The following is a 24,857-nucleotide window of genomic DNA, read 5'->3' as shown; positions in this document are numbered from 1 at the left end:
ACCTGGGGAGCCAGCAGTGGCCTGGGCGGGGGACCCCGGGACCCGCGTGGGTCTGCTGGGCAGACAGCCTGTCCCGCAGGCCCGCAGGCGTGTCCTGAACGCACGGCCCTCCCTGGCTCCTGACCCCCGGGGGTCCCGGCCAGGCAGGCACTGACAATGCCGACCCGGTTCTGTCTTAGGGTCATGAGGCCAAAGACTACGTCTCCAAGACAACGTCTCTCGGTCCCTTTTCCACCAAGATGGTGGCATGCCCACGCCAGTATTCCAGGCACGGGCAGCAGACAGGGAACAGAGTCAGCCTCAGGGGGAGCCCGAGAGGAAAGCGGGGACCATGGCCAGCACGGCTGGAGCCGGGCAGCGGGGGCCACCCCACCTTCATGGGGACTCGGCTGGCTTCCTCTCATTGTTAGGCCCAGAACACTGACCACATGGGGGTGGGGCAGGTAGTTGTGTTTTAATTAAAAGCACACTTGACGTTAGATTGTTTGGTGCAGATCGGGACTTTGGGGCTGGTGAGGGTTCTTCACAGGGGCCGCCGGGACCACGAAGCACTTAGGGAAAATGCCAATGCAGCCATCACGGTGTCCCTCTAGCCAAGCCTCGTCCACTACGGGGGACATGCAGCAACATGTCTACTCTGAGCCCAGGCTGAGCCCAGAAACACAGAGCTTTGGGAAGCCCAGGGCAGCTGGCTGTACCTTCACACAGGACATCCAGCACATCCCCTTGGTGGAAAGCCAGGTCCACAGGCCCCTGGGCGGAGTAGCTGTGCTGGGCCACCACTTGGTAGAGGACTGGCCGGCCCCCAGCCCCCTGTGGGGAGAGAGTGGGTTATGGGGGTGGCACAGAGCAGGGGGGTCTCCCCTGCAGCTGGGTAGATGGCGTGGGGCTGGGGTCTCCCCTGCAGCTGGATGGACAGCACAGAGCCGGGGTCTCCCCTGCAGCTGGATGGGCAGCACAGAGCCGGGGTCTCCCCTGCAGCTGGGTAGATGGCGTGGGGCTGGGGTCTCCCCTGCAGCTGGATGGGCAGCACAGAGCCAGGGTCTCCCCTGCAGCTGGGTAGACGGCGTGGGGCTGGGGTCTCCCCTGCAGCTGGATGGACAGCACGGGGCTGGGGTCTCCCCTGCAGCTGGATGGGCAGCACAGAGCTGGGGTCTCCCCTGCAGCTGGGTAGACGGTGTGGGGCTGGGGTCTCCCCTGCAGCTGGATGGGCAGCACAGAGCTGGGGTCTCCCCTGCAGCTGGGTAGACGGTGTGGGGCTGCATTTGAACAGGCTTGCTGGTGGGCAGGGTTCCCCCCTCACTCACGCGGCACTGGAGCCTCAGGCCCCTGTGGCCAAAGGCTTCATCCCTCCATGCACGCTGCAGCGAGTCCTCCCCTTGGATGGGGGTCCACAAGCCCTCCTCACTGGAGGTTTGGTAACTGCAAAGAGTCCTCAGGGTAGGCCCTGGGGGCTGCCACCAGAGGGTGCAGAGGGCAGTGCCAGGAAGGAAGCCCGAGAGCCCTCTGCCACGCTCAGCCTCCCATATGCCCAGCCCTGTCCTCCAGCAGCAGTGCAGGCCCTGGGCCTACCTAGGGACATGGCCCCACCTGAGAGGCACCTGGCAGCCTGTGGCTATGGCTTCCTCCTGTCTGACCTAGCCCACCATCTCCTCCCCCTCTAACTCAAAGACTACCCTCCCCCTCCCCCACCTAGGCCACTCTCTCCTCCCCTCCAACTCACCCCATTCCTCCTCCCCACAAGTTCAGATCGCCCCCTTCCTTCCACCGGGGAAGCGGCTTTCTGTCCCACCTGAGCTGCCCCTGCTGGGCCTGGCAAGGGAGGGCCTGAGCCAGGAGAGACCTTAGGGTAGACAGGCCGGCTCCTCTGGGGGCCTTCAGCGTCACGGTGAAGGCACACTGCACCGTGACAGGAACGGACTCCAGGCCCTTTGGCGCTGCTCCCTGGGGACAGAAGAGGGGGAGACCCTCTTGCAGCCCGAGTCGTCTTCAGGCTGGAGCAACGATGCAGACTTGGGGGGCTGAGGACTGGAAAGGCTGCTGAGGCCAGGCTGGTCCTGGGATAAGGCTAGGAGGGGACCGGGGACCGGATGGAAGGTAACACTTACCACCGCAGCCAAGGGGTCCTCAGAGGGCCTGGGGCCAGGCTCCCCAGATGCCAACAGCCCTGCGAGACGGAGCAAGGGTTTGTGTTGCCATTTTCACCCAAAGAGAAGAGTTGGTGAAGAGAAACAGCCGATAGGCACCTCTGTTCTCTCCCAAGCTTTCTTAGTTCACCAGAGGGGCCTCCGACCCGGCTCTCCTCCCCACAGCCACAGTTCCCTTACCTGAGGACGGAGGGGCCTGCACGCCCACCTGCTCCCCCTGGGGCCCCTGCAAGGAAAGCCACAGCTGGGCTGTGGACAGGGGTCTGTGGACTGTGGATGGGGGGGCTGTGGACTGTGGACTGTGAGGGCTGTGGCCTGTGGACAGGGGGGCTGTGGACTGTGGACAGGGAGGGCTGTGGACTGTGGACAGGGGGGCTGTGGACTGTGGACAGGGAGGGCTGTGGACTGTGGACAGGGGGGCTGTGGACTGTGGACTGTGAGGGCTGTGGACTGTGGACAGGGGGGCTGTGGACTGTGGACAGGGAGGGCTGTGGACTGTGGACAGGGGGGCTGTGGACTGTGGACAGGGGGGCTGTGGACTGTGGACAGGGAGGGCTGTGGACTGTGGACAGGGAGGGCTGTGGACTGTGGACAGGGGGGCTGTGGACTGTGGACAGGGGGGCTGTGGACTGTGGACAGGGAGGGCTGTGGACTGTGGACAGGGGGGCTGTGGATGGGGGGCTGTGGAGCGGGGGCTGAGCAGGTGACTGCCTCACAAGAAAAGTTCTCCATGGAGGACCTGTCAGGGGCCTTGGGCTCTGTCTTGGCAAGCCAGGGGCATACTGTCCTATGGGCAGGGCCTGCAGCTAGATGGAAGGCACCAGCCAAAACACACTGGGAGTGTATTCTTCAGGGCTTTGACCCTAGGCCTAACTAGGCAAGGCAGAGAAACTGAAGCCACATCTTCCCAGACCCACCAAGAGGCCTTAGTTCCATTTGTGGGTACCCTAGTCACCCCAGGATGGAGCCCAGGGAGGTGCCCCTTGTGGTGCCCTCTGTTGGGGGAAGGGTAGGTGGGGGTGGAGAGGAGGCGATTGTGAGCTGTAGGATGGAGAGAGGGAGGGTCCTGAGCTGTAGGGAGGGGAAGGGGAGGGGAATTGGGTGGCATGTCAGAGCTGGCTTGGGCACTGACTTAAGCTGGAGGTCAGGGTAAGGAAGGGCTGGGTCCAGGAGTCAGGTGAATGCCGTAGATGCATGTGCATGCACTAGAGGCCTTGAGCACAGCTATGGAGGGGACATGGAGCCCTTAGACTAGAGTGGACTAAATTTCTGGGGAAAGGTGCAGGTGACTGGCCTCACTGTGCCCAGTGTTAAGACATAAGACCTTGTGTGCAGCTCCAGTACCAGGAGGGCCAGCAGCCTCTGTCCTACCCCGTTGGGGTCTTGGGGACTGGATGTCTTGTGAGGAAAATGGGTACCACCGTTGCCTCTGGGCAATTGTTCCTAGGCAGGCAGTCCACCCGCTGCCTGCCCAAGAGGCCTGAGAAGCCTGGCCACCTATCAGAAGTGTGTGTGGGCTTAACTACGTGCCGGTGAGCTGGCCCTGTTTGTCCACCTGACCCCTGCCATGCCCCTGGACAGGCCCGCCCCTTCCCCAGGCCCCAGGCTCACTCACTGGCCCCTGGGAGGTGACCAACAGGAAGCGGTCAGTGCTGACTTTAGTTTCTGCACCTGGGGGACTGGGGTTGGTGCTGGCTCTTTGTAGGTCTGGGACTCGGGCCCTGGGAGAGAACAATGCCCTCTCCTCAGAGGTTGTCCAGCCTAGAGCGCATGGCCCTGCCCCAGCCTGTCTGCTCCTCTCAGCAGCTCCAGTCCAGCAGTGCTGAGCTGTGGCCAGAAAGCTCAGGACAGCCACGATTCCTGGACTCATCCCTTCTCGCCCACTCCACGGCTTCAGCATCACTTCATGTGACGGAGCCTGTGTCCTGTGGGGGCCCAGAGCCTTGATGCTTCACACCAGCTGCCTGGAGTCACAGGAACCAAAGGGTGTATTCCCCTCCCCCCATTCCGTCTCATCCCACCTCCTGAGCAGTTTGTGGGAGGTAGAAACAGAGCACGGAGAGGGAAAAGAGGGGCCAGGTGACCCTTTCCCAGGACTGGAAGTTCTGTCAGATCTACTTGTCAGTCAGGAGGTGACAGTCCTATCCCCTGACTTGTGAAGGAGGAGACCCAGGCCTCGCATGCAAGGCCTCTCTGCCTTGTAGGTAGGCAAGAGGGGCAAGAAGCCCTCTCCTACCGTGCTACAGCCCTGGGACCAGCTCCACTGCCAGCTGCATTTGCCTGTAGGGACAGAGCAACAACCTCGTCCTGGCCCAGCGGGGAAGACCAGGCCCTCCCCCAATTCCTTATGATGGCCCAGGGCCTGGGTGTCTGCAGGCCCTCTCCCAGGGATGGGAGCACCCCATCACTTCTGAGAGGATATTGGGAACCCCTGGGGCTGGACACTGGGGACCAAAGAGGGCTCAGAACCCCAGCCATCCTGCTTCGTGGCAAGAGGACAGTTCTGTAAAGCCAGGTGAGGACAAACCCAGGCCCACCGGGAGCTGCCACCCACCTGCTGAGGCTGGACACTTGAGTGCTGATCAATGGGGATGGTGGAGACGACCACCTAGTGGGGGACAGAGACACACAGTGGGTCTTCTAGAGCCTGCTTCTTTAGCACTTTGCCTCTCTGGTCTATGGGCGGGGGCTGCCTGTGCCTGGCTCAGGTCTGCCAGACGACCACAGTGCAAAAAAAAAAAAAAATCATGACAGAGAAAAACGTGTGCCGGCAACCTAAAGGTAGGTTCTCCTAACTTGTGCAGATGCCCCGCCTCCGCCCACACCCGAGTGCGTTCATGGGCAGCATGCGCAGGTCACGGTGCTCTGCCCTCCAGCTGGAGAGCTGCACGTGGCCAGAGGGTGCATGGCCGACCCAGAGGCCACCAGGGCAAACGCTCTGGCCTTTACAGTGCACTGCCCCCAATATGCTGTGGGTTTTGGTGGCACCATGTGTCCCTAGCCTGGGAGGGGGTGTCTGTGGCCCAGGTCCTTGCCATCTGTAACACAGCGACAGGGCCACGTATAGAGGCAGGTGCCGGGAGCAGCGAGCCGCAGCGGTGCATGTGCCTGGCACTCGTGGTCTCTGGAGGACAGCCCAGGGCACCTTCTCGTCTAGAGTGACTACGGGGGGCTCTGCCTCCAGGCCCACAGACCCACCCCAACCCCAGGAGACAGACTGAGGAAAGTCTTATGCCCAGTTTCCAAATACCCTGACCAGGCCCACAGGTCCCTGTGACCTCCCCGGCAGCACCCGAGCTGCCAGCTGTCCTTGGGCCTCCTGGACACACAGGCCGGGACCCCCCCCCCCCAACTCCCCTCACCTTGGCCTTGCCGAGGAAATCCACTGGCTGCAGGAGCTCTAGGTGTCGCCTGTGGGGCCGGAAGACCTCACCCCTCGGGACCTGCCGAGGCTGCAGAGGGGCCTGATTCTGGAGTAGAGCCATTTGGACGTGAGTGGCTGCCGGGCCACCGCTGCAGGGCCCTTAGCCTTAGAGCAGAAGGGGCCACGTGGGCCTCCACCACATGTCACAGGCCTCAGAGGCCTGAGCCACATAGGTGGCACTGGGGGCTAAGCCCCAGGCGCCAGGTCCAGACCACAGGCCCACCCTCACCCGTACTCCTCACCTGCACGTGGTCCAGGGCAACGTCCAGGCCGTCCTGGGCCCCCTCCGGCCACTTGGAGATGGCCTCCCTCAGGGTGGTGGCAGCCTCAGTCCAGAGCCCTAGCTGGCACTGCACTGATGCCACGTTGTACAGCAGCTGGGAATGAGGGCAGAGGTGACCCTCGGGCCCGGTCTTCACCTGGCCAATCACCTGGCCCTGCCCCAGCCCCTGCAGCTCAAGCGCCCAGTTGGCATGGGAGCTACTGGGGGCTCTCGCCTGGCTCATATGTGGGCAGGCAGCTGGTGACCACGCCCTGTGTCCTGTTCGACCCTGGCAGGGCCACATTCTGCTTCCATCTCTTCATTTTTTCCTCCAAACACTAGACACTGTTCTTTGTAAAATGGCCCTTTGGTCTGTTTCACCAACATTCTGAACCTCTGAGTCTGGGATGTGTGGGGCGGGGGGCGGGCAGGGGGGCCCTGATGTCAGCCCAAGGGACACGGAGAACACCGCCCACACAGGCCGGCCGAATAGAGCTATGGCTGTCCTGTGGTCCCTGACTGGCATGTGGGGTCAAGCTGTGTTCCGAGAGCCCACCTCCACTTACCCTCGACCACTGCTGGGGAGGCGAGCACACAACCAACCCAGCTTCATTCCACAGAGACCCCGCGGCCCCTGCTGGGGTTTCTGCTTTGTGGCCTGCCTGCCGGGCAGGTGAGCAGGCAGTCCTTGAGCCTGGCAGGGGACACAGCCCTGGGCCAGCAGACAGTGAGTCTTCAGACTCTGGCTGTCTGAGGACAGACTGTCTTCAACAGGCTGTCCCCAGAGGACAGAAGACAGGAACATGGTGTCTCGCTGGCCTTGGCTCGGGGGCAGGAGCAGAACGCCCCTTCCTGCTCTGTCTTCCCCGGGGCCTCTCACCTTGCCACCTAGCTCCAACCCTGCCCTGCCCTCTCCTTTTGGGTGCCACGAAAGGTCTGAGCAGTTCTCCCTCTGCTGTGCAAACAAGGGGGCTGGAGGGGCATGGGGGATCCCAGAGCTTTAGCCAGGTGGTCCATGTGACTCACCATGACCCCAAAACCACTCACAGCTGCACCCTGTGATAGCCATCAAGACCCCAGAACCTCCTGGGCCCCAATAACAGCACCCCTCCCTAGCCAGTGGCACCTCAAGTCTGCTCACCTCCCAGGCTTGCAGCCGGAAGCGGAGGCCCAGCTGTGTGTAGTCAATGGCGGCGTTGCCCCTCAGCTGTGCCAAGGCCAACTGGAAGTCCAGCAGGGCCTCCTGGAACCTGTGAACAGCCATGGGCCTCAGCAGGGCACGGAAAGGGCTGTGCTCCTGACAGATGGCTATGGACACCTGCCCAGGCCCGGCCTCGGGAAAGACCAGAAGGCAGTGGTGACCACCCAAGCCTTAGCACCAAGGAGTCCTCAAGTCCAGACAAATGGGTCCAGTGCTGAGTGGGAGAGGCCGTGTGGATGCTTGGATTTACTGCCCAACTTGCAGTCTAGGCCTGGGGCCCTCTCCCGGCTGTGCATGGTGCCTTGGTGCCCAACTTGCAGTCTAGGCCTGGGGCCCTCTCCCGGCTGTGCATGGTGCCTTGGTGCCCAACTTGCAGTCTAGGCCTGGGGCCCTCTCCCGGCTGTGCATGGTGCCTTGGTGCTCTGTCCTGCCTCCTCCCCCTCCAAACTCTGCTGTCTTTCTAGCTCTTGCTGAAGACTCCTGTCTCCCACCAGACGCCCCATTTCCCCGAGGCTCAAGCATCCTGGGCTGACTGGAGCTGCAATCTGCTGGTCTGCCCTTGGAGGGCTGGGTGACCACTTGTGCCAGTCCTGGTAGCCCACATCTGCAAAATGGGCATGGTCACCTGTCTACCGCAGATGACAGGGAGGAGCCAGGGTGCCGAGAGGGTGCCCTGCGGACCTTCGCAGAGAAAAGCAAGGGCCGTGCGTGGGCTCCAGCCTGGCAAAGCATCTCCACCCGGGCCAGAGGGAGCCCAGAAATGAGGTGGGAGGTGGGGGTACAGGAAGGGAGGCGGGATACAGGAATGGGGGTGGGTGCAGGAATGGAAGTGAGGGTACAGGAATGGAGGTGGGGGTACAGGAGTGAAGATGGGGTCCAGGAATGATGGTGGAGGTGTAGGAATGGAGGTGGGGTACAGGGAGATGGGGTACAGGAATGGAGGTGAGGGCACAGGAAGGGAGAAGAGGCACAGGAATGGGGTGGGGCACAGGAAGGGAGATGGGGTACAGGAATGGAGGTGAGGGCACAGGAATGGAGTGGGGCACGGGAAGGGGGATGGGGCACAGGAATGGGGTGGGGCACAGGAAGGGGGATGGGGCACAGGAATGGGGTGGGGCACAGGAATGGGGTGGGGTACAGGAAGGGGGATGGGGCACAGGAATGGGGTGGGGCACAGGAAGGGGGATGGGGCACAGGAAGGGGTCTGCAGGGATCAGTGGCATCAGATCAGGGGCGGGCGCTCTCACCTCTCCAGCTGGAAGTTGGCCACTCCTCGCTGGAGGAAGCCGACAGCCATGCAGGTGTCCTTGGCTACTGCCTGGTCAAATGCCTGGGGACAGAAACACCGTGGGACACCCAGGCTCATCACCCAGTCACGCAGTGCCGTGACACACACGGAAACCTGTTGGTGGCCAGCTAGGTCTCTTCACCTGCCACACCTGCCCCAGGCGCTCTGTGGCAGTTACGGTTCTTCCTTATGGCCAAAAGCCAATTCGTACACTGCGGAGAAGAGCAAGGCTAGAGGGAAATGCTTCAGTGTGTCACTAAGTCACCTCTGTGGAATGGACCATGAGGGGCTTCTGTCTTCTAAAATTCCTTTTCTTGGTAGTCCACACAAAATGGCACGCTCAATCTTTATTACGCTCAGAACAAGAACACACAAGTCCCAGTGGGACTGGCTCATCTGATTTGAAGCACAGCTCTCCCTCAAGCTGGACTCAGAAACACGGTGTGCTCTCAGTGAGGACAGCGGTGAGGGGAGGGTGCTGGGTTCTCATACTCCTAAATCTAGCCCAATGGGGGCTGGTTGCTGGGCTGGGTTTGACCTGAGGCTTGCAAGTGCAATCCACCCTAGGCCAGGCTGCTGCTCCCGTTGGCTGTCCCTCCACACCCAGCAGCTCCATCCAACATTGCGCAAGGGTCATTTCACTGGGGGGAGGGGGGGAGCTACGAGGGCTGCACCTTGATTACTTTTTACTAATTATAGCTTCTCTTTCTACTTTCTACTTTCCAGAACTTCTAATCTGCTAACTAAATATGTCCCTGCTCTTGTGAATACTAACATTGCTGACTTTAGGCAGTACCCTGCCCCATCTTCCTCTTAAGGCAGAGAAACTAACGAAGCCCTGGCCCCCAGTCACACAGTTCAAGAGCAGGGGAGGACCAGATCTCCTAACACATGATTCACCGTTTAATTGCCTAGTGATAGACTGTTACATTTCCTGGATAATCTTTTAAAGGAGAAGTTGTTCTCTGAGATGATTGCAGGTGCAAGTTCAAATATAAGAAATAATACACGCCTATGCTGAAAATGGGCTATACAACTTGTGTGGGGGTGGGAATGGGAGGGAAAAACGGAGAAAGCGAGGGAAGGGGTGACACTGTCCAAAAAGAAATGTACTCATTACCTGACTTATGTAACTGTACCCCCTCTGTACAGCACCTTTATAATAACCATTAAAATATTTTAAAGAAATAATAGAGGAGACTCCATACCCCGCCACGTCCTTGTGGTGAGATTTTACGGGGTACTGGCAGGGGGTACTGGCCCGCAGTTGTCTGATCTTTGTTTCCTGTCCCTGTCCAGGCAATTGTCACTGCTGGTGTGAGTGGCCATGGTTACCTGGAAGGTTCCAGGACGCTGTGCTGAGCCACACTCAGCAGCATGAAGCGCGAACATGAAGCATTTAGAATGGCAGGGAGGGTACCCTGACTGCTCCCCATGTGGCAGGTGTGTGTGGGTGTGTGAGCATGTGTGTACCCTGCAACTCTAGGTCCCGTTTTAGGTGTCAGGAAGCTAGTGAACAGTCAGAAGTGGAGATATTAAACCCCGTCTCACTCCATCACCACAGGTGTCTGCTGAAGGCCACCAGTCCCATACTTTTAACGTGGGGGACAGGCAGGCCCCCCATTCTGTTCCCTCTCCAGTCTGTTTTCATGTACATTCCACTCTCCGTCCAAACATCCGGGCCAGCACAGCCCCGGCCAGCCCCAGGGACTGTGGTGTCTGGCCCAGATGGAGGCAAGGAGGGCACGAGGGGCTTCCCGGAGGGAGGGCGGGCGTGGATCCCCAAGTGCCAGCTCCCACCTGCTTCCCTGAGGAACCCTGGGAGACCCATTCGGGAAGTATCGGAGGGCAGGGAAGCCCTTCGTAGGTAACTCCAGCACGAAGACCCTTTCCCCAGCACCTTTCAGGAGAAAGGGACTCAGGGTCTCCTTTGCGCCTCATTGAGTCCCAGAGTCTCCCCCGGAGTGAGGTCCCCCTCCCCGGCCTCCCCCGGGGTGAGGTCCCCCTCATTGGCCTCCCCCGGGGTGAGGTCCCCCTCATTGGCTTCCCCGGGGGTGAGGTCCCCCTCATTGGCCTACCTGGGGGTGAGGTCCCCCTCATTGGCCTCCCCCGGGGTGAGGTCCCCCTCATTGGCCTCCCCGGGGTGAGGTCCCCCTCATTGGCCTCCCCCGGGGTGAGGTCCCCCTCCCCGGCCTCCCCCGGGGTGAGGTCCCCCTCATTGGCCTCCCCCGGGGTGAGGTCCCCCTCCCCGGCCTCCCCCGGGGTGAGGTCCCCCTCATTGGCCTCCCCGGGGTGAGGTCCCCCTCATTGGCCTCCCCGGGGTGAGGTCCCCCTCATTGGCCTCCCCGGGGTGAGGTCCCCCTCATTGGCCTCCCCCGGGGTGAGGTCCCCCTCATTGGCCTCCCCGGGGTGAGGTCCCCCTCCCCGGCCTCCCCCGGGGTGAGGTCCCCCTCACCAGCAGCGCAGCCTGGGGGTCACCAGCCAGCAAGTGAACGCAGCCCACGTTGAAGCTCATCCTGGCGGGAGGCTCCGGGACGCTGGAGAAGAGGCGCAGAGCACAGCCCCAGTCCCCGCGGGCCACGGCCTGCACGCCCCGGTGCCAGTCGTGCACCTGGTCCCCGAGCGAGCGCATGGCGGCCAGGACTCCGGCCCCGCCACGACCCAAGGCAGAGGCTGGAGCCAAGGGGAAGGCGGCCGAGAGCGGGTCGCTCCGGTGGGTGTGTCGTGCGCGGGCTCCGCGATCCCCACCTGCGGGCCCGGCCCCGCCCCCAAGGACGGCCACGCCCCCACCCCCTCCGGCCCCGCCCCCACCCCCTCCGGCCCCGCCCCACCCCCTCCGGCCCCGCCCACGACCCCCTCTCACGGACTCGACCACACCCCTGACTGACCCCGCCTCACAAACCCACCCATTTTTCCAACGCAACCCCGCCCCCAGCCATGCCCCCGCCTTTACCCCACTCTTCCCTCCAGCTCCGCCACGCCCCTTTCTCCTCCCTAGGCCACGCCCACCACCCATAGCCACGCCCCCTCCCGCCTCGGGGCCAGACCGGACTTCGCCTTCCGCTCGGGTGGCGTCTCGCCCGGCCCCGCCCTTCCGTGCCTCTGCTGGAGCTCGGACTTCCGGGCCCCCCCCCCCCGCCCTCGGTGCTCCGGCAAAGTGGCCCGAGTGCGCCGCAGCCGCGGGGCCGAGGTTCCGGGTCGTGCGTGGACGGTGCGCGGCGGACAGGCCCGTGCAGGTGAGCGGCCACGGGCCGGGTGGCGGGCCCGTCGCCTCGGCCTCGCCCCGTCGCCCCGTGCGCGTCCCGAGTGGCATCGCTGGCTCCCGGAACCCCGGAGCTGCGCGGAGCCGGGCCGAGAGGGCTGGCCGCCCAGGGCGCGACCTCGCTCGGGGGCGCGGGGTGCCGCGAGGGAGCCGCTCCGGACCCAGGCGGGCGCGCGCCGCGAGCGGGGAGCCCGGGGCCCGGCGGGGAGCCCCGCGGTGCGTGGCGCCGCCTCCGCCGCCCCGGGACGCCGCCGCGGGGCGCTGAGGGCCGCGGTGGCCGGTGCGGCGCGGCCTCGTCGCCGCCCGGGCAGCCGTCCGGAGCTGCCGACCGGGGGGGGCACGGGGGGCCACAGAAACGGAGGAGCGCGGAGGACCGGGTGGGGACGGGCACGATCCGAAGCCGTGGAGGGGTGTCTGCTCTGCTCCAGAGGCGCTGATTCAAGTGTGAATCTCCCCTTACAAGCACCTTCACTAGAGCTCAGGGCCTGGCCCAGTTGACTTGGGAAACTCACCCCCACCTTGCCCAAACCAAGCAGCCCTCTCCACCCGTAACTGACCCCCGTCCATCTTGCCCCGGCTCTGTTGGGACTGGGGGCCTAGGTCCTGTGTAACTAGAGGGCTTTGGCTCTCAAGTAAAATGGCAAGCTCAGTTCCAGTGAGGCAAGCCATTGTAAGAACCCAGCCAGAGCATCTGCAAGGCCTCGGCTTTTAGAAAGCTTACCGATCGGGGATGTCCAGGGCCCTGTGTCCCCAAGCCTCCACCTGTGGGCTGAGGGAGGCAGGGGCGGGCCAGGGGGCAGCCACCATGAGGAGCAGTGCTAAGTGGTTCGTGTCCTGCCTGCAGGTTCTACAGTGGGGCAGAAGTGTTTCCCTCTGGTTTCATCACTCTCATGCGACTCTCACCTGAGTGGCAGGGTGTCCCTTGAGAATGGCTTCTTTTCCCCTTGTAAACCTTGAGAGAAAGTGGGAGGTGCAGCTGAGATACCAGCCGGAAGCCAGAGCAGAGTCTGGAGGGTGGGAGGAAGGGGGCTGTGCCTGGAGTCTGCAGCCTGCATTTACTTCCTCAGCACTGCCCGCAAGAGCGAGGCACGGTTGTCTGTCATTTGTTACCTCTCACAGGAGTTTCCTTTGCCTGTGCACACAGGTGGTTTAGGGATAACTCCACTGGCTTATTGACCTGGGCGGCAGCCACATCCAGCACTGGTCTTAGCCGTGTCCTCACCCGGTTAACACCCTCCTGTGCCCTCTGTTGCTGTGCCCTTTACAGCATGAGCAGGATGTCCATAGCAGGGGGCTCTTGGACACCCTACTGGGGAGATGGGGAAAACCAGGCTCAGAGAAACTGAAAGCCAGGCAAACCAAGATTCACAGGTGTGGAGATGGAGGAGACCTAGGGCATCAGGCCTTTGGTTAGAGGCACCTGAGAAAGCAGGGCATGACCTGGAATGTCCTTCAGTGGCGGGGAAGGTGCCTACAATGGCTCCCACCAGGCTGGAGCTCTTATGGCTGTGTATTCCTGAATGTCCCTGTGGGCAGGTGTTGGCCTAGTGTAGGACACTGAAGTCAAGTTGATGGCCTCAGGAGCCAGGCCTGGGGTTTGCCTGCCTGCCAAATTGCCCACTGGGTGATGCTTGGGTGTAAATATGTTCAAAGGCCACCAGGACGTGCAGCTGGCCTTCCTGCCTGCTTGGAGGACATGGGGCCTTCAGGCATGGTTCTTGGTAGGGTTGGGGGTCAGTTTACCCTTCCATTCCTGAGAGAATGGCAGTAAACTGTAGGTCCTATGAGGCAACCCTCTTCTTGCTGATTTTGTCAATGTAGTAGCTACTTGTCTGTACTCCCCTGTACACGGAGCAACTACTTGGGCCAAAATCCTTCAGGTTGGGGACCTTGGGGTAGGGATGAGGGTGAAGGAGCTCCTCACAGAGTGGAGCATTGCCCATGGTGCTGAGGGAGCCTGCTGGGCCTCCCTTGCGGTTGAGGATGGGTGTGTACCAGGCAGGCAGTGTGTGCTGCCTTGTCCTGAGGCCAGGTGGTATAGGCAGTAAATACCTGGCTTCCTGGGACTGACAACAGTGAGCATGAGCAGTACACTGGGCAGTCCTGGTGGTCCTGGGTCCCTGTGGAAGAAGCACTGGGTCAACTTTGTGGACTTGAGGTAAAACCTGTGTTCTGGTTTGGAATATGGCCTAGAGGTAGAGTGCTTGCCTTGTATACATGAAGCCCTGGGTTCGATTCCTCACCACATATATGGAAAAAGCCAGATGTGGCACTGTGGCTCAAGAGGTAGAGTGCTAGTCTTGAGCAAAAAGAAGCCAGGAACAGTGCTCAGGCCCTGAGTTCAACCTCCACGACTGGCAAAAACAAAACAACAACAACCATAAAAACACCCTGTGTTCTACCCAACCTGAGCACCTCCCTTCCTGCTACCCACCCCTCGGTGCATCTGAGACCCCTTGAGGGTCTAACATGGTCTGACCCTAGAAGGACCTGAAAGAACATGTTGCAAACTGCCTTGAGCACCTTGTCCCACCGTGGCCGGGAGCAAAGCAATGAGGGAGACTGGACCACGGAACTGGTTTTGGGGTGCCAGGGGACCTGACTTCAGCAACAGACCCAGAGGATCCAATGAAAAGGGCTTTTATTAATCATCAAATAGGGGAGTACGTGCATAAAGCAAGATAGCAGTCTCTTAGAAGTTACCAACACCAGGATGGGGGAAACAATCCTAGGATTGGTGACTTGCTGAAAACGGGTGAAGGTGAGCAGCAAACAAACTCAATTTGGATAGGCTCCTGCCTGGCTCCAAGGTCTAGGGAAGTCTGGAAGCTGGGGAGAATCTGTGGCCTTTCTAATGCTAAGAGCAATAGATCTTCTTCAGGCTATTCTCAGCCTTCTGAGAGTCAGAGAATGGTATTCCAATTCTCTTTGGCAGACCTCATGGCCCCCGCACAAAACGGGTTCCCACGGAACAGATACTCAGTCATCGAGTGGAGTGGGGACCTGAGCTTCTGGTACCCAGGTAGCCCACCAAGGAAGAGGAAAGAGGCTGTGGGTACGTGGCCCCTGTGCACCCCCCGCGGGAGCTTGGCTTCTGTCCATGGTGACAAGCACTGTGCAATGGCCCACCGGCTCCTCAAGGAAATGGAAACATGTCTACGAAAACATTTGTGCATAAGTCAGGTGGGGTGGGGGGCAGGGCACACCTGGAAGGCCAAGGCAGGAGGATCAGGAGCTCCTCATATCCCAGCCTTTTGGTAATGATGAAGGGACACCAACTCTCACTGGCTTCCTCCTGCTGGCAAGGATGTTGGCTTTAGGAGTAAACAGCAGAGATGTTGTCCGGTCCAGGAGAGGCAGTAACAGTTCCTTAGTGGTGAAGGCATGTATGTACCCTTGGATGAAATCTGAAAGAAGTCTTACTAGGCAGGGCTGAGCAATATTCGAGGGCCTACAAATGGCAGAAGGAAGGATGGCAAAGAGAGGTTGGATGACTTGGCTAGTTCCTGTCTCCTGTGTTCCAGGTGATCCTGGAGTGGGGGATCATATCCCTAACTGCTACTAACTGATTAACAGCTGGCAAGTAGGCAGGGGAGAGCATAGTGGACTGGTTAAGAATAGTCAGAGGGCTGGGAATATGGCCTAGTGGTAAAAGTGCTCACCTCGTATACATGAAGCCCTGGGTTCGATTCCCCAGCACCACATATACAGAAAACGGCCAGAAGTGGCGCTGTGGCTCAAGTGGCAGAGTGCTATCCCTGAGCAAAAAGAAGCCAGGGACAGTGCTGAGGCCCTGAGTCAAAGCCTCAGGACTGGCAAAAAAAAAAAAGAATAGTTAGAAACGGGCTGAATTGGAGTGGTTACGGGACTGGTGGTGTTATGGGGTTCAAGGGAGGGGAGTCCCTGTCCATCCAAGAGTCCACCCACCACTCAGAGACAGTCTCAAGCAAAAAGATGGATTTTGGGGGGAAGTAAAAAGAAAACTGACTGGCCAGGGCCGCAGCCCAGACCCGGGGACTCACGGATTTGGCGGGGGTCGGGGGGTGAGGTTACTGTTGCTCAACCCTGGAGCTCGGGGGTGGGGGAGATCTTAGTGGAGATGGAGCCAGCCTCCGCCCTCCCTAAGTAATCTGAGATGGAGCCAGTCCAAAGCCCCCCAACAGTGGGAGGCTTTGAACATTTCCTGGACTATAGAGTATGGATGGGAGACCCACTATAAATAGGAATAGCAGGTAATAGACATAAGTTCCTGCCCAGTTAGAAGATAGACAGGTATGGGCACTAGATAGGCATGCTTATGAGCCATTTTCTTTTGACCTCCTGGTTCTGGTTAGTTTTGAAAAACAAGCACAAAGAGACTCCATTTAGGATCTGACACTATCCCCTCTTATCTGTGTAGTTCTTTCCAGCTGCCTCTGGTTGATTTACTCCTCATTGCCAGGGCTAGCTCTGTCTCAGTGGGTCTAGGTCTTTTCTTGTTGGTGGGCGGATGTTGCATTTGGTGTTTTTGCCCATTGCTGGGATGGCATGTCCCAATTGACTGGATATGTCCCACATTGGGGAGGAGGTGACTGACAGATTAGGCAAGAGTCAATGCCAAGAGACCCTTTTTATGTCCAATTGAAGCAACAAGGAGATCAATAGAAATAGTTTTTAAGCAGGGTTTAACCTGGAACTTATTAAGAATAAAAGTTACATCTGACAAACTTCTAAGAGTCATCTGTCCCTCTGTGAGTCTGACTGTAAATGCTACAGAGTCAAATTTGTAATAACAAAACTCAGTTGTGGTCCTGTTGAGAGTTGAAGCTGAGACTGATTAAACAATCTAGTTAATTTTTAACTGAATATAGCACTTTAGGATACTAATTAAGAAATACTAGTCAGCTCTGTATCCAAGGCATCTCACATACATGGGAAACACATTAGACAGTGACAAATAGCATTTGAGTTAGCAAGTATTCATTTGAAGGACTTTGACATAAACAGACACTTAAGTGAACTTTGACTTTACATTTGTTCTCACCTAAATCTGATGATCTTCTTTGTGGTTGAGTTTAAAACTGCCCTTCTTAATAATTTCAGGAAACATCAGTATCAAAAAATACCAGTATTTAAGACAGACGCACTTTAGTTTGGTAGAAAAGACTTTCTCAGACCATGATGACAGTTTTTAAGAAGTTGTTTTGAGCACATTCACGTACTTATACAAAAAGTTTAAAGGCATGGTTAGGTTTTAAAAAAAAGTCGGCTATAAGTTTTCATGGAATTCCAGTGGCAAAAGACATTTTGCCCATTGCATGGTAGAACCATGTGGTCAGTACTAGAAAAACCAAAGCTTAAAAATGAGTACTTTTGCCAGCAACAAAATTTGTTTACAGATAACCATGACATAGCTTTGCACGTTAGCATACAAACTGAACTTTGACCATTTTCTAAATGGGTAGAGGAAGTATAAGCCTGGTGCTAGGGTGGGGGGGGGGGGTCACGTGAAAACCCACCACATGGTCAAGATGGTGAACTTCTGGGCAAGTCGCAATGGTAAGAAAACTTGGTGGGTCTTTATTGGGTAAGTAAGTAAGCAAGCAGACAAGACAGGCAAGCAGAAAGGAAGGGGCACACTAACAGTGCGGGTGCTCACTTAGGGAAGGAGAGAGAGACAGAGACAGATTGGACTGCTACAGGACAAGGAACGTCACCTTTCTAGAGGAGATGTCTACCCCCATCCTGTCAACCACATAGGCCTGGCAGGCACAGGGGTGAAGGATGACAGAGACAGAGAGAAGGACAAGCAAGGAGAGCAAAGAAAGCCTGAACATGCAGAACCTCTGACCATTTTACCATTGTGTTGGCAGAAATTGGTGTCATAAAAAAAATAAGGTGCTTTGGCTGTATAGAGTCCTTTAGAAGGAGTCTGATGAAGACGTAGAGGGGTCACCCTGGACTCGGCCTTGGTGGGATGGGGCAGTGGAGGCCCAGCGGGTCACCCTGGAGTCGGCCTTGGTGGGGTGGGGCAGTGGAGGCCCAGCGGGTCACCCTGGAGTCGGCCTTGGTGGGGTGAGGCAGTGGAGGCCCAGCGGGTCACCCTGGAGTCGGCCTTGGTGGGGTGGGGCAGTGGAGGCCCAGCAGGTCACCCTGGAGTCGGCCTTGGTGGGTTGGGGGCAGTGGAGGCCCAGCGGGTCACCCTGGAGTCGGCCTTGGTGGGGTGGGGCAGTGGAGGCCCAGCGGGTCACCCTGGAGTCGGCCTTGGTGGGGTGGGGCAGTGGAGGCACAGCGGGTCACCCTGGAATTGGCCTTGGTGGGGTGGGGCAGTGGAGGCCCAGCAGGGAGCCCTGGAGTCGGCCTTGGTGGGGTGGGGGGAGTGGAGGCCCAGGGGGGAGCCCTGGAGTCAGCCTGGGTGGGGTGGGGGCAGTGGAGGCCCAGCAGGTCACCTTGGAGTCGGCCTGGGTGGGGTGGGGGCAGTGGAGGCCCAGCGGGTCACCCTAGAATTGGCCTTGGTGGGGTGGGGGCAGTGCACGCCCAGCGGGTCACCCTGGAGTCGGCCTTAGCAGGGCTTTGCCCAGCACTCACCCTCAGCTGAGGGCCCTGGGATCACAGGCAGGTGTGGTGCGTGTTCAGTGGGATCTGGAAGAAAGTCTGCATTGGGTAGCTCAGCGGCTTCCTGCGCTGTGTTGAGACTGTAATGCCAGTGAGGCGCCACTGCTGGAGTAGACTCCACCTCCACCACCAGGACTGGGGCTGTGGTCCTCAGGCCGGCAGAGTGGGGCGCCATGGGACTCCTGCTCCAGAGGACTGGGATCCTCTGAGGGGGGTGGGTGAAGCCCCCATGTCCTCAGGGACCTTCTGGGGCTGAGGGGAGGGGAGGAGGGCTCCCAGGTCCTCATGGTCCTCCCAGGGGTCCCCCAAGGGTCTTCTCTCAACTTTGTTGTCTGGGTCCTCTGCATAGCAGGGGCCCGAGGGGTCCTGGAGAAGGGGTGAGGACACTCAGTGGGGCTCCACTGGGGTGGCTCCCATGGGGTCAAACAGTCCACGTGACTCCCAGAAAAGGCCTTTAATAATGGACGGACAAGAAGACCCCAAGGCGCTGTGCCTAGGCAGGTTAGGGTCGGGGCACTGGGTGCTGTGGGCCCTGCATCCTGGTGGGCAGGGACCTGGTGTGCAGGCAGGGAAGGCCGAGTGCCCGCTTCATGAAGAAGAGCCCCATTTGGAAATGCTCTGGCCCTGCCTGGCCCCTGGGTGGTGGTGGTTGGGGGTGGGGGGAGGCACCACCGAGTCCCACCAGCAGAGGGGCCCAGAGACCAGAGACTGGCCGGGAGCTTCCTGGGGCTGTTGCACGAAGGCAGGCGGGAGCTGGGAGCCTTATGCCCTTCCCAGTGTGCTGTGCCTGAGCAGCTCCCGGTCCTGCTGACCGCAGGGGTGGACCCTCCAGTGTGGGGGCTGGGGAGGCCCGGGCAGCCTTGGCTCTGGACTTCTCTGGGAGCCTGAGCCTACCAGGGCAAGTTCTTGTACCTGAATGGCCATCCCGCTGTCTGGCTGTCTGGGAAGGGCTGTAGTTCTCGACTGTGTTTGTGCCAGAGTCCTAGGCCTTGGAGAAGCAGTGGGAGCCCCAGAGAGAGTTCTGGAAGCAGCATGGAATGCCTGCGGGATGGAACTTGTTTGCTCATCAAACACCACTGGCGCTGGCTCTGCTGGGGAGCATGCCAACATCCTACTAGCTGCCCCCGCCAGCCATGTCTTCCTGGCACCTGGTTCCGCTCGGGGGCTTCACTGCCTTTTTGTTCTTGTCTTCGCTTTTGGTTTGTTTTATTTTAGACAGGGACTCACTGTGTTACCCAGGCTGGTCTCCACTTGCTGGGCTCAAGTAGGCCCCATGTCATCCTCCTGGGTGCTGGGGCTACCATGCTTTGCTTTACTTAAACAAACAAAAAATAATGAATATGAGTTGGAGATTTAACTCAGTGGAAGAGCACTTGCTTGGCAAGTGCAAGGCCCTGAGTTTGGTCATCAGCTCTGCAAAAATAAAACAAAAATAAATAAATGATTTTTTTTCATAGCATTACATCTACGTACGCCAGTAACATCGAGAAATGTGAATAGAAAGGCACTTGAAAATTGTATTATGTACATATAAAATATTGCTTCTAAATATCTATCCCAGAAGACTGGCTTATTCTTAAGACCACAAGGATCATCTGTCTGGCATCCAGATGCAGGCAGGAGCCGGGACTGAGAGCTGTGGTCCCCACCAAGGGGCTTAGGGCTTGGATGGGTGGGTACTAGGCTGGGGCTGCATGCCTGGACACCCGCCCCTCCCCACCAGCAGGAGGGGCCGGGTCCTGCCACGCTGTCAGCTGAAGTTGACTTGTGCCAGGAACTCACGCTGCCGCCACATGATACAAGAAAACGGCAATCCTGGGAAGAGATGGGGAAAACCAACAATAGAGAGAAGTTCTAAGTTTTACTACTTTAAAAAGTGAGAGTTATGGGGCTGGGAATATGGCCTAGTGGTAAAGTGCTCCTGGGTTCGATTCCTCAGGACCACATATAGAAATAGCCAGAACTGGCGCTGTGGCTCAAGTGGCAGAGTGCTAGCCCTGAGCAAAAAGAAGCCAGGGACAGTGCTCAGGCCCTGAGTCCAAGGCCTAGGACTGGCAAAAAACAAAACAAAAAGTGAGAGTTATGCCTGAAGCAATTTCCTTTCTGCCAAGAATCCTTCCATTTCCTGAATCACAAGACAGAATTGTCAGGAGCCTGAAAAACTCAGGTATGCAGGAGGGGCTGCCGTGGCCACCCTATGCTGGGGACTCAGGGCCCCTTGGCTGTGCCCAGCAACTCTGGGTCCTCAGAGGCCCTGGGAAGCTTGCCCAATGAGTTGGTTGTCCAGTTGCAGCCCTGGTGCAGAGGGAGTTGGATTTGAATCCAAGAGCTAACCGCCCCTCCCTGGAGCCTGGATCCTAGGGAGATGTGTCCTTCCTACCTGGACACTACTAGAGGCATCAGTGGGGCTGGGGTTCCGTCTGTTGCTCTTGGTCTGGGGCTGGGTTCCCTCTGTTGCTTTTGATCCGGGGCTGGGGTTCTGTCTGTTGCTCTTGGTCCAGGGCTGGGGTTCCGTCTGTTGCTCGTGGTCTAAGGCTGGGGTTCCGTCTGTTGCTTTTGGTCTGGGGCTGGGGTTCCGTCTGTTGCTCGTGGTCCAGGGCTGGGGTTTCGTCGGTTGCTCGTGGTCTAAGGCTGGGGTTCCGTTTCTTGTTCTTGGTCTAGGATACCCCTGCTCTCTGGTAGGAAGAGTTAGGTTCTTCTATTCTGTCTCAGAATGACAGATGTATTTCCTCACATTTCATTGGGGAAGTTGTTTAGTAAACCGAAAACCCAAGCAGTAACTTAGTGGTCAATTATGAATCACAAATACTAAATGGGAAGTTCCAGAAATGAACACTTCCTAGATTTTAAGTTGTGCACTATTCTGCACAGCTGCTGCAGTCTTGCTGTCCCTACTTCCAACGCCCTGGCATCCGTACTGTGTGCCACCTTGCTTGCTGCCTGGGTCGCCGTGGTGGGACCTCAGAGTTGTTCCAGTAACCCTATTCATATCCTTAATAAAGATCTTGAGGAGGAAGAGTGGAGAGGTCAGGCTTCTGACATGCCAAAGAGAAGTCGTGCCTCCTTTAAGTGAGAAGGTAGAAGGTCTTGACTTAATAAAGTGAAAACTTTGTGCTGAAGTTGCTAAGAGCTACAGGAAGAGTGTGTCTTCTATGAAATTGTGAAGAAGGGAAATGGCATTCATGCTAGTTCTGCTGTTGCAACTCACACTGCAAAAGTTATAGCCACAGGGGCTGGGGATATGGCCTAGTGGCAAGAGTGCCTGCCTCATATACATGAGGCCCTGGGTTCGATTCCCCAGCACCACATATACAGAAAATGGCCAGAGGGGGCGCTGTGGCTCAAGTGGCAGAGTGCTAGCCTTGAGCAAAATAAGAAGCCAGGGACAGTGCTCAGGCCCTGAGTCCAAGCCCCAGGACTGGCCAAAAAAACAAAACAAAACAAAAAGTTATAGCCACAGTATATGTTAAGTGCCTAGTTAAGATGGAAAAGTGAACCAGACTTGTGGCTCATACTGTAATTCTATCCACACAGAGGTGGAAATCAGGAGGATTACAATTCAGGGCCAACCCAAGCAAAAAGTTTGAGACACTCTCTCAACCAATCAAAGTTGGGTGTGATAGTACATGCCTGTTATCCCAGCTACTTGGGACCCAGGATACCAGTGCATAAATGTGAGACTGCATCAGAACAATAATGAAAGCAAAAAGGGCTGAGCATGGCTTACGTGACAGAGCAACTGTGTAGCAAGCACAAGGCACTGAGTTTAAACCCAAGAACCCCCAGGGTGAGAGGGAGTGAGAGCCGTGGGTTTGGGAATGCCCCTGGTCTCCAGCAGCCTTGGAGGTCTTGGTCTTGGAACGCAATCTCATGGAGAAGAGGCACAAACGTGTGTGTTCCAGGCAAGAACTGTGGAAGCAGTTTCCTTCTCACCTGCGCCTGGGTCCAGAATGTCAAAGTAAACCTTGTGTCTATTACAGTATTGTACGCCACCCTCCCCAGGTCTCTGGAGGCCACCTGGGGTCCTGCCTGCCACTGCCCTCCTAGAGAGGGCTCGTGCCGGGCCAGGACTACCATGTGGTATCCGTATGTGGCAGACCAGTTGTGCTGTCTGTGAGAGGCAGCAGGAAGGCCCTGCACTTGCACCTGGGGCCTGAGCAGCCACCACCCCTTGGGTGCTCTTCATCCGCTACCCAGGGCTGCAAGGAGGACGCCTCTGCCTGTGGGGAACCGAGTCCTAATGATCCTTTCCTTGCAGTTCCTCAGTCCTTGAGCTGTGGCCAGAAATGGACCCAGGAAGCTCCGCTGGTGCTCCTACTTCCAGCTCGTGCTGCCGCACAGGTGAGCCGGCGGGTGGGGAATGTCAGGACGGGGATGGGAAGGGGCCTTGGTGACCGGGGGCCTCCCTCTGTCCCAGGGGTGGCTTCCAGCACCCCGGCACTGCAGTGACTTTGGGATAGCTGCTGGCTTGGCAAGTTTTGCCGAGGGGTAAGCTAACTATGTATGCCTCCCGACAGAGACCAAGACTGGAGGGGGTATTGTGGGGCAGCTGTCGGGAGAGCAAACTTGTCTGAGCCCAGTGCAGTACCCCACATGCAGTCTTACACCTCAGGGCTCTAGGCTGACAAAAGCATTGGTATATCCTGCTGAGAACAAGAAAGAGGAAATGGGGCTATGTCTGAAAAACCAGTCTGACCAGGCACTGCTCGATCTTGTTGCTGGACCCTGTCCATGAGGAGCTGCCCTGTCCTCCCCCATAGGCAGCCCTAAGACATGCTGGGCTAGAGGAACTGTCTGGGGACATCTCCACTCTGAGATAGGAGGTGTCCACCCACGAGCTGGGCGCAGACCTCCAGCATGCCTCTGTGCCAGCAGTGGCTGGCTCTCAGTACTCCCCACAGTGGCCTCCAAACTAGGTCACAGTGTTGGGGAACTGGTTCTAGCCATCAGGCCAGTGTCGAACAGAAGAAGAGACCCAGGGCCCTGGGAAGCCTGGGTAACCAGGCATTGCTGGGCCTAGGGGAGGCCGGGACACTGGACGTGCCAGGCCTCTCCCTGTCCTGGACTCAACCTGGCTGCTGTGCCTGTCATCACTGAGCCCCACATTGTTGGGCAAGGCCAGCACTGGTATCCAATCTGGGCCTGAGAATGGCAGGACCCACTGCTCACCTGCCCCCTCGACTCTGAGCTCATTTTGGGGGGACCTCTGCCCCTGTACAGGACATAAACCAAGTCCATTTGGAGACAACCTCTTGCCCAAGAGCTTCGCACTAGCTGGGCAGGGCAACTCACTTTTCCGGTATACCTACCCCTGGGCCTGAGTTGGTCCCTTCCATCGCCCGAGGCAGCGTTGGTATCTTCTGGAACACAGAGCGGTCGCGCACCTGGTGGCCTGCTCACAACTCCTTTGCTTCTTTGACCTGCTGTTGAACAGCAAGTGGGGGCTGCTGGTGGCAGATAGCTGGCTCTTGCTTAATGCTGAGTTACTTCTCAGGCCCTTAGCTCCACAGATGGCATTAGCCAGCGGGTGTGCAAGCGAGCAGCTGTGCAGTGACTGCCAGTGGTTGTGTCATTGCCCTGGTGCAGTGGGGAGCATGCGGTCTCCTGTGGCAGAGCACTGCCAGAGTCTGGCCACTGGCCTTCCAGGGACTGGATCATCTCACTTCCCAAATGAGATGACCACCATGAGGGACACCAGGGCAGGTGAACATGGCTGCCTCTGTGGACGTCAGACACACCCATCCCAATAGGGCAGGAAGAGGACTAGATCCCTTCAGCACAGCAGATCTGATGGGATCTGAGACTAGAAATGGGTTGGACTACAGAGAGGGCCTGCCCCTGCTTTGGCAGAGGACCTGTATACCCTTCCTGGACAGGCCAGAAGGCAACTCCAGGATGGCAGCTCAATGAGAGGGCGCAGAGGGTTCCACACTGGTGGTGTTCATGGTGCTGGCCTTCCTCAGGCTCTCTGCCCCTCCCAGCCATTGTCCGAGGGGTGGGAGGCTGCAGAGCAGGATGTGGCGATGACCCAGAAGCAGCCCTAGTGGCAGAGTACTTCGTCGGATCTGGGTGGGAGCCCTGGGGCCTGACCATCAGTCCTCTCTGGGCAGAGTGGCCTGCAGACCAGCCGTGCCAGCCAGTGCCAGCCCAGACTCAGCTGTGTGGCAGGGGCCGGGACCCGCTCCAGGTGGCTTCCTGGAGCGCATGCCCTGCAGGACTGTGGATGGGAGGCACCAGGGCAGCTGCCCCCCGCCCCATGGGTGCAAGGCCCCTTGGCGTTTACTTCCTCCCAGCTGTGAGATGAGGATGGAGTGACTTCAGGAGACGGCCGGGTCCTGTGTCCCTTTCTGCTTTGCATGGAGTTCCCCAAGGGCCTGGGTGCTGGGAGCTTTGTGGGTGAAGTGGTATCTTTTTCTGCCCCAGGTGCCCCTGTGGCCCCATCTCCCACTGGCCGTCTCAGAGCGTGGCCTGCAGCTTGTGTCGCTGGTGCAAGGGTGGGGACCTGGGGAGGGGGCTCGTCAGGGCCAGGGCCACCCCGCATGACCCAGGTGGCCCTCTGGAACATGTGCAGGGGCGGCTGCCACTGGGCTCCTGAGCTGGGTGCTTCTGGGACTAGACATGGACTATGGGAGGAATCTGTGAGCTGTTTCTTCTTTAACTTCAGCGTTCCTGCCTCCCT

General features: G+C 58.5%; 2 protein-coding genes across 3 annotated transcripts in view; one reads left to right on the top strand and one right to left on the bottom strand.

Moving 5' to 3' along the window:
* Positions 1–439: 439 nt before the first annotated feature.
* Noxa1 (NADPH oxidase activator 1) lies at positions 440–11,015 on the bottom strand. 2 transcript variants are annotated; one of them, XM_048346872.1, is made up of 14 exons: positions 10,778–11,015; positions 8,282–8,364; positions 6,975–7,083; positions 5,814–5,948; positions 5,510–5,617; positions 4,702–4,755; positions 4,384–4,427; positions 3,763–3,868; positions 2,328–2,373; positions 2,109–2,167; positions 1,793–1,944; positions 1,308–1,422; positions 699–813; positions 440–607 (listed from the first exon to the last, which is right to left on the bottom strand). In XM_048346872.1, the coding sequence occupies exons 1-14, from the start codon at positions 10,952–10,954 to the stop codon at positions 477–479; spliced, it is 1,434 nt and encodes a 477-aa protein (XP_048202829.1). In that variant the 5' UTR covers positions 10,955–11,015; the 3' UTR covers positions 440–476. The 2 variants fall into 2 exon arrangements, with proteins under 2 accessions (XP_048202829.1, XP_048202835.1); XM_048346878.1 differs by lacking the exon at positions 5,510–5,617.
* Positions 11,016–11,461: 446 nt separating this feature from the next.
* Exd3 (exonuclease 3'-5' domain containing 3) overlaps positions 11,462–24,857 on the top strand; it is a 78,734-nt gene continuing 65,338 nt past the window's right edge. The window contains 2 exon segments of the mRNA XM_048346861.1: positions 11,462–11,558; positions 22,437–22,519. Coding sequence (XP_048202818.1) covers positions 22,465–22,519 — 55 coding nt within the window. The 5' untranslated portion in view covers positions 11,462–11,558; positions 22,437–22,464.

This window comes from Perognathus longimembris, chromosome 1 (assembly GCF_023159225.1).
Source record: "Perognathus longimembris pacificus isolate PPM17 chromosome 1, ASM2315922v1, whole genome shotgun sequence".
Lineage (NCBI taxonomy): Eukaryota > Metazoa > Chordata > Mammalia > Rodentia > Heteromyidae > Perognathus > Perognathus longimembris.
This window is presented reverse-complemented; position numbering and strand designations above follow the sequence as displayed.

Coding starts and splice junctions, on each gene's coding strand:
- Noxa1 (XM_048346872.1), bottom strand. CDS start 10,954: ATGCGCTCGCTCGGGGACCAGGTGCACGACTGGCACCGGGGCGTGCAG. Junction 5,618..5,813: donor TTGCCCTGGACCACGTGCAG/GTGAGGAGTACG, acceptor GCTCTACTCCAG/AATCAGGCCCCTCTGCAGCC. Junction 814..1,307: donor GCCTGAGGCTCCAGTGCCGC/GTGAGTGAGGGG, acceptor CTCTCCCCACAG/GGGGCTGGGGGCCGGCCAGT.